The following is an 8,354-nucleotide window of genomic DNA, read 5'->3' on the forward strand; positions in this document are numbered from 1 at the left end:
TCTCTCTCTCTCTCTCTCTCTCTCTCTCTCTCTCTCTCTCGGCTAACATTTTATGTTATAATATATTTATATTACTCCTAATCTTGATTATATTTTAAAGCTGTAACATGGCACATGTGTATACATGCATATGCATCTTCCAGTGGCCATAGTTAAGCTGTGTGCTTCATTATATATATATACATCACACTCACTTTCACCTAACCCTTATACCCTCAATAAAAGTTTCACGCAGTTTCACTCAGCACAGGTATGGACTTCATAAACCTACACTCCCACACATCGAATAGGAAATAAATTTGCAAAACTGATTTTATATGCATGATGAAAGAAAGTTTTGATCTGGCTGGCATAAAAGAATTACCCAGTTTACTTTAAAAACAGCTGCTGTCTATGAGTGTGTAAGACCTCATATAATGCCTAAATATAATGTGCTAAATCCTTAATCAGTTTTCCTCAATCACTGCGATATCACACTTTATGGGTTATACATTGTGAGTTATTAAGGTTTGCTGTGTTTCTACCATGTAGGCCATTGCGCCGTATCTGCCAAGAGGAGATGTCAGGCTGGATCCTGCCATCTACGAAATGGTCCTGAATGAGTTTCTCCACTCAGACTATGAGGTATGTCTCACTCTATACACAGGGTTTCTTATACATAGGAGGCACAGTGGTGCACCGCCGTTGTCAAATTTAACATCGCCGATGTGAAAATGTTCCTGTATTTACTGATAAGTATATCCTGTATCTATATACCTATAAGTATATCAATACATCCTGTATTTACTGATAAGTATATCCTGTATCTATATACCTATAAGTATATCAATACATCCTGTATTTTAATTCATAATGCACGTTTTTTCCCCAAACTAGCCATTACCTCCTTTGTCAAATTTTTCCTCAGAAGAAACCCTGATTACGTAGATACAGATATATATATATATAAAAATACAGTGTGACCTAACCCTAGCGCTAACCATAACACAATACTGTTTGTATATATATATATATATATCAGTATATAAATGTATATGGTATCACTCTTCAATATATGATTGTAGGTTGACCTCTTGTATGTCATGGCGCCGTTCAAATTTCGTAGCGTTGATGTGTAAATAATTAATTAAGTATCTGGTGACAAATACATGTGGGTATAGACGATTTTTTATACAGTAAGTACAGTTGTATGCAGTAAAATCCTAGAGGCTACTGTCCCTTTAAAAACTGATGGCTAAACCATTGCTTACAATGACAGTGGCACCACTACAAGCGCATCTACTGATAAAGTTGCGCAATGCAACTTTTTTGGCTGTAGGCTACAGACCGAGGGTGTTTCTTATTTATTGATTTAAGATGAGAATTCATGATTGCAATATCTTATAAACAACTCTTAGTTTTAGTTATAATATGGACAAATTTGTCATAAAATAAAAATTGTTCAGTTAAACATGGTTAGGTATAAATATAATTGCATTTTTGTGAGTATATATCCCTTGGTCTGTAGTGTGCAAAATACATATATGCGCAAGTGCAACTTTGTCAAGGTGGCAGCACAATTGCGGGGTCTTATGTCAGCAGTCAAAAATAAAGAGTTTGATACTCACTGTTGTTTTATGACGTGAATGCATGATTATAGAAATTTGTATGTATATACTATTATTTATACAATTACTATCGCTCATAGGGTCTATGTCCCCCAGGGTACTGCCGGAACGTACGTTGGGTATGGTCCGGTATACCGGAATGTACCCTGGTAACTATCTGATATGTTTAGGGTTAGGGAGTAGGCGTAGCCCGCGCCACGTAGGCGACTCCCTAGACTCGTTAGTGGAGTAGGCGAGGTACGGTCTGGCATATTAGATAGTACCAGTGTACGTTCCGGTATACCGGACCGTACCCAGGGTACGTTCCGGCAGTACCCTGGGGGACATAGACCCTCTCAGCCTTACTATTATAATACACTCTAAAATTCTAGGGTATAGTATCTCTTTAATAGCTTTATATTAAGTTACTACTAAATTTTATTTGGCTACGTGTGTTTACATGTCATAATAATGGAATTATAGTGCCTTTAATTGCAATCTTTTGATTACAACAAACAGGATGATAGTAAAGCAGACACTAGTAGCATGAGTGCGGATGCAGATGATGGCAGCAGTACAGAATCAGAAATATCTGATGAGGTAAGATTTCCTTCCACATCATCGTTGTATGTATTAGAATCAATTACGCTTGTTTTAAGCAGCCCCAATGCACAGGTAAACTTGATCAGTTCAAAGTCGTATACTGCAACTTATTAAAACACACCATGATAGACTAGTGCTGAGACTGTCAAAAGTAAATAGAGCTTGAAATTAATACATGTTGATTAGGTTATTAAGGCATGTCGGAGGATTTATAGGAAATCGCCAATTAGTTTCAGCTTAGACGGCATGTTGGATGAAACATGCGTTAAAGGCTTGGTGAGAACCCTGCAATACAACATCTGTCTTCGATAATATCCAGGGAATTCAGCTGTTTGAGAATAACATATAATCATAACAAATAATGACATTAATAATATTACATACAAATATAACTTGAAAATAGCATGATTATCCTACTTGTGGAAATTCTCCTCTGGCGCAGCTGTGTTCTGAGACTAGTGTGTTTATATTTTTCTTCTGCATCTATTTTAGCCAGTCGAACCAAAACTGAAATACGAGCGAATCGGGAATGACCTCAGTAACATTCTCAGCAAAGATGCAGCTAGCTGCATGGCTGTTCATCCCAAGGTATTAATTGGCATCAGTAATAATCACTGCTAGGTATAGAAGGAAAGACATCACAACTTATGTGAACTCAAAAGTCATAGTACTTACAATTGTTTTATACTTCATAGTTGTGTTGAATTCTTTTGCTTGCAGTAACTTCTAAGCATGGATGTCACAATGTACTTTCAAATTTTAAAGGGATAACTTTGTCTTCACTGAAGTTGTGTTTCAATTCTGCATAAAAATGCATGCTCTTCAGTTTATCTTTCATTTCTATAATACATTGAGTAATTCTTTTCCAGTTTTTGGCATTGGGTACCCACTGGGGAGTGATCCATGTTCTTGATCATCTTGGTAACAACATTATGAGCAAGGAAAAACCTGCTGTAAGTCACATAGACTCTGTTATCACAGGTCATTTGACAGTTTAAAAAAAATTAAAAATACCACAAAGAACACTATATTGTTCAGTTCATAAATAACTTAGAAACGTAAAAACATTCTGCATTCTAAAGCTTCAGGTTCGCGTATTTATTGTCGTGTTTTATGTTTTCACGTGCAGCACACAACGACAGTGAACCAGATAGCCATAGATGCAAGCGGAGAGTACCTAGCCAGCTGTTCAGATGATGGCCGGGTAAGAATCCCCCAATGTCCAACGATAACAGGTTATTCTGCAAATCATGACATTATCTCATCAAAATGCATGGCGAGAAGACGACAAAGGCTAGAGTGTAAAACCCAAGACATTCACTACCTGATACTCTATTTATCCATAATCCCAGCCTTAATATTAACTATGCTCTCAATTCTGAATTTAACCCTATAGCAGAAATGTAATGTTACACTATATCTGGGGGGGGCGTGGGATGGCTGGTGTGAGCATGTGGTGTAACACTGCAGTATCTGGTCTTGAATTTTGCCACAGCACCACCGGCAAGCGACGTGGTTTCCTTACTCGCCATTATGCACGTGAATATTGGCTGATAGCCACAGCAATAAACTTCTATAGCTGACCTACCTGTTTTTCCGCATTGTGTGTTTGTTTATACCTCACAATATTTGAATTTATTAAAAACCCTATTAAAATTTGACCCCGAGTCTAACACTGATGTTTGATGCAGGTGGTGATCAGTGGTCTATACAGCACTGACAACAACCAGGTGCACATGTTTGACCGACCAGTTAAAGCTGTATCGCTTGATCCAAACTTTGGGAAGGCTGGCAGCGGTAAACACTATATGACAGGCGATGATAAGGTGAGCCTATCTCCCTCATTTACTTCATTATTTATGTTTGTGTAATTTTTGTGTGAGGCTTTCTTAATGTAAGACGTCTAACTGAAGCCATTATTAGCTCACCTTGACATCGTCAAGATGAGCTATTGCCATGGGGCATTGTCCGTCGTACGTCCGTCCGTCTGTCCGCCAACATTTGGCTACGGTCAACGATAACTTGAGAACCGTTTGACCCACATGTTTCAAATTGCATACAGTTGTTACTCCTATGGGAGAGATTTTAACGTCTTATTTTGGAGCACGCCAGTTGACCTACGTTTGAGCCACGCCCACTGTTTGGCAAAAATGGAAATGGCCATAAGTCAGTTCAGGTTCAACGGATTTTGCTCATTTTTGGTATGTGAATGAATAAGGAGTGGCCCCAAAACATATCACACAGGTTTTGATATTTTTTAATTATGCAAATTAGGAAGATTTTGGCAATTTCACTATGCATTTCAGTGTCTGCCTACGGTCAACGATAACTCAAGAACCGTTTGACCCACATGTTTCAAATTGCATACAGTTGTTACTCCTATGGGAGAGATTTGAACATCCTATTTTAGAGCACGCCAGTCGACCTACTTTCGAGCCACGCCCACTTTTTGGCAAAAATGGAAATGGCCATAAGTCAGTTCAGGTTCAATGGATTTTGCTCATTTTTGGTATGTGAATGAATAAGGACTGGCCCCAAAACATATCACACAGGTTTTGATATTTTTTTTAATTATGCAAATTAGGTAGATTTTGGCAATTTCACTATACATTTCAGTGTCGGCCTACGGTCAACAATAACTCAAGAACCGTTTGACCCACATGTTTCAAATTGCATACAGTTGTTACTCCTATGGGAGAGGTTTGCTCGCCCTATATTGGAGCACGCCAGTCGACCTACTTTCGAGCCACGCCCACTTTTTTGGCAAAAATGAAAATGGCCATCTATAGATTCATTCGATTTTGTTAAATTTACCTACCTAATCATACCTACGTGTAATATTGTGTTTTAGATTCTTTGTTACAGTAATTTGACTGGAATGTTTTATTGCTTTGCGCGATAATCGAAAACCAAAATGGCGATCATTTAGGCGTAGCACCATCTCTCGCCCAGATTTCAGACTTTCAGATCTGAAACGTTTATTTTCGCATCAAAACTAACCCTGAAACAAACCAGTGAAATTTCTATTAGTATAAAACAGGGAATAAGGACATTTGATCACATTTTGGTCACATTTTTTCACCCCCAAAGTGAGCTATAGTATCATTGACACTTTCATTTATGCACTACGTGTTTCTTGATATGTACGATGGCGACATTTCATGTCATGTATTGTCATAACATGTATTTTTCTGTTGTATTATGAACATATTACTCGCCTTTCTTAATCACTGTATGATAGTGGTGATGATGGTGTGGTGGTGGGGATAATGATAATGGGGTGGTTGTGAAAGTAGTTCTGATGATTTGTGATTATTTTAAACAGTTGGTTCTGCATGAGAAGGCATTTCTTAACCGGCACAAGACCACAGTCATCCACCAGGGGGAGGGGCCAGTCAGAAACATCAAATGGTCACCGGATGGGCAATTCATTGCATGGGCAAACGACGTTGTAAGTTCTTGTGTTTTTTATATGCAATGAATGCCATATTTGATGTAATGTATGCAAATTGAAAACGCGAGTACAATTACATACATAATTCACAAGGCATAAATAGATCTTTCACTCGGAAAATGAATTGTTCAGTGCAAGTTTACAGTATGACTGATATAGAATTGGTGACTATCTATATTTACATACGATTAGTTATAGTAAAATATACATTACCTTTTGGTACAACCCACAGGGAGTGAAAGTGTATGACATGGCTCTAAAGCGAAAGATCACTTCCATTCCCAGAGAAGATAAATCTAAGTATATAGGCATTATTGACTTATTTATGTTGCATAATACTTGAATCCTTCTGAATGTTCGGTTGAAATAACTACTCATCATCTGAACGTAAACAACTTTATTAAAGTATTTCTGCTTGCTAAACTCACGCTGTGGTCCTGATATATTATGATTTGACTAAAATTGCTTATATGATGATTTTTGTACATTTTTAGTCTCAGACCCGAGCTGTATCGATGTACACTATTCTGGAAGAATGAGAAGGTGCTGTTAATTGGTTGGGGTGACTGTGTGAAGATATGTGCAGTACGAGAACGCAAGGAATTTTCCAACCCTGAGCAACCGAGCAAATATGTGGAGATCAGTAAGTTTTCCCAGTGACATGGGCAGTCATGTTGGTATTTCCATTCTAACCTTGTACGGCAAGTGAATTCCAGTTTCTAAAATTATAAATTGATCTTGTATCAAGTGCAGTAGGGGTAATTGTAAGTATGGGAGGGTGTGTTGTTCTCTGTTTGCATGGGGTTTTAACATACACTTCTGCTAAATTCCAGCCGAGATGTTTGCGACAGATTTCTATGTATGTGGACTTGCACCTTTTGGTGAAAATTTGGCCGTATTAACGTATGTGAATCCGGATGAAAACGTGGTATGTATTTCATCATGAATCGTCGATAACATTTACCAATTGTGATAGTCACACTTTAGTGGTTTCTTTATTTTTCAATCCTAACACCACTGATTTAAGACATGCCAATAATAATGTAACATATTGCACTTCTTCCCTATCACATGTGACCTTTGTGCAGTCCTGCTGCAGCAGACTGCCTTTGATAAATAGCAAAAGTTAGATGAATCTGATGAGACTAGTTGTCCAAACTAGTCATTAAATTCTAACATGGAATCTCCCATTTTCACAGAAGCCCTGGAAGCTAACCCGGTGGAACAACACTCCACAGTTCGGCCCCAAACCTCTGGTTTCAATATTTCCCTCACGCGCGCGTGTTTCGTTGCACTGACGTTGTATTCGCATTTAGGGAGTGCCGTTAGCATCTGAGCGTCCGCAGCTGCGCATCGTGGCGCCACACATGGATTACTACGAGGAGCTGTCTAACGACGCGCTGTCGATACGTGGCTTCACGGAGTACCGCTGCAACGACTACCATCTGGGTGAGCTCGCTTGCAAAGTAAATTCTCGAGTGTGGCAAAGTTTAACTTGCCTTGGTGAGCCTCCATCGAATGGAGTGTTTACCTTGGTGCCCCGCGTTTTATGGAATTATTTGCTTTGGTGTTTATCCTTTAAATGAAAAGTTTTGCCTTGGGGCCCATCCACCTTGCCTTTGTGCACCTCTTTTGAAAGAGATGTTTGCATTGGTGCCAATCCAACTTGGTGCCCCTCCTTTAAAGGAAATGTATACATTGGTGTCTCTCAAAATTACTTTAGTTCCTTAACAATCCTGATTAACCCCAAGGCAACACTATTATTGGTGCCCCTAAAACTTGTCCTGGTACCCCCTCAACGTGCCTGGGCATCATTCCGACTTGCCCTGGAGGCCTAAAATTTCTGATTGCACCCAAGGCAACTTTTGTCTCAGTGCCCCTTTAATTTGTGACTGTGCCCTAATGTATCTGATTAAATCCAAGGCAACAAGGCCTTAATGATTACAGTTCCATCTTTCGTCAGTGTGTCAGCGAGGCCGTGCAGTTGATGGCTTTATGTACGGTCACCATGCATCGCGGCGGCGGATATTGATGTTTGAGTTCTCACGTTTAATTCTCACACATCTCCCCTTCTCTCTCTCTCTCTCTCTCTCTCTCTCTCTCTCTCTCTCTCTCTCTCTGTTTCTCGATGGCGTGTAGAGTGTGTCATTGAGGACGAGCTGTTCTTCATCGTCAGCCCCAAGGACGTGGTCGTGGCGAAGCCGCGCGACGATGACGACCACGTGCAGTGGCTCATGGAGCACGAGTTCTTTGAGGTCAGTTCTCGTGCTCGTAATCGACGCGTTGCTAGGCGACCGGAGATCTATACATTACAGCTGCACTCGTGATGTCTCAATGTCACATCTCGCGTGTCTCGTACGCTCGTGAAATCTCGGGTCGCGGAAATCCTGTAATCGTCTTGCCCAGACTATGCTTATTGTAGTTAATGCAGTTATGTGTTAGGGTTACTAAAAAATCCATTTTTCACAAAATATAAGTAATTCTGTTCACTTTTTAGCTCATCTGACATAGTCAGATGCAGCTTGTAGAATCGCTTGATCGTCCGTCCGTCCGTGCGTCCGGTCGTCCGTCCGGTCGGTCGTCCGTCAACAGTTGGGCACAAATCTTAACCGCTCGACGTACGGTCACGATATTCGGGTCGTTGGGGGGGATCGTCAAAACGAGTTGGGATGGGGGTAAAAGAAGGGGGAACATACACTCCTTAAAGGCAT

At 39.9% G+C, this 8,354-nt stretch overlaps 1 protein-coding gene across 1 annotated transcript in view; it reads left to right on the plus strand.

Moving 5' to 3' along the window:
- Positions 1-8,354, plus strand: part of LOC106806499 (vacuolar protein sorting-associated protein 41 homolog) — a 54,977-nt gene that overhangs the window by 2,866 nt on the left and 43,757 nt on the right. Inside the window, exons 2-12 of the mRNA XM_014808466.1 lie at positions 2,106-2,186; positions 2,682-2,777; positions 3,059-3,142; positions 3,319-3,393; positions 3,881-4,015; positions 5,515-5,640; positions 5,876-5,943; positions 6,138-6,286; positions 6,477-6,571; positions 6,960-7,092; positions 7,783-7,898. Of these exons, the coding sequence (XP_014663952.1) occupies positions 2,106-2,186; positions 2,682-2,777; positions 3,059-3,142; positions 3,319-3,393; positions 3,881-4,015; positions 5,515-5,640; positions 5,876-5,943; positions 6,138-6,286; positions 6,477-6,571; positions 6,960-7,092; positions 7,783-7,898 (1,158 nt within the window). The remainder of the gene's footprint in view (positions 1-2,105; positions 2,187-2,681; positions 2,778-3,058; positions 3,143-3,318; positions 3,394-3,880; positions 4,016-5,514; positions 5,641-5,875; positions 5,944-6,137; positions 6,287-6,476; positions 6,572-6,959; positions 7,093-7,782; positions 7,899-8,354) is intronic.

This window comes from Priapulus caudatus, unplaced genomic scaffold (genome assembly GCF_000485595.1).
Source record: "Priapulus caudatus unplaced genomic scaffold, Priapulus_caudatus-5.0.1 Scaffold165, whole genome shotgun sequence".
NCBI lineage: Eukaryota > Metazoa > Priapulida > Priapulimorpha > Priapulimorphida > Priapulidae > Priapulus > Priapulus caudatus.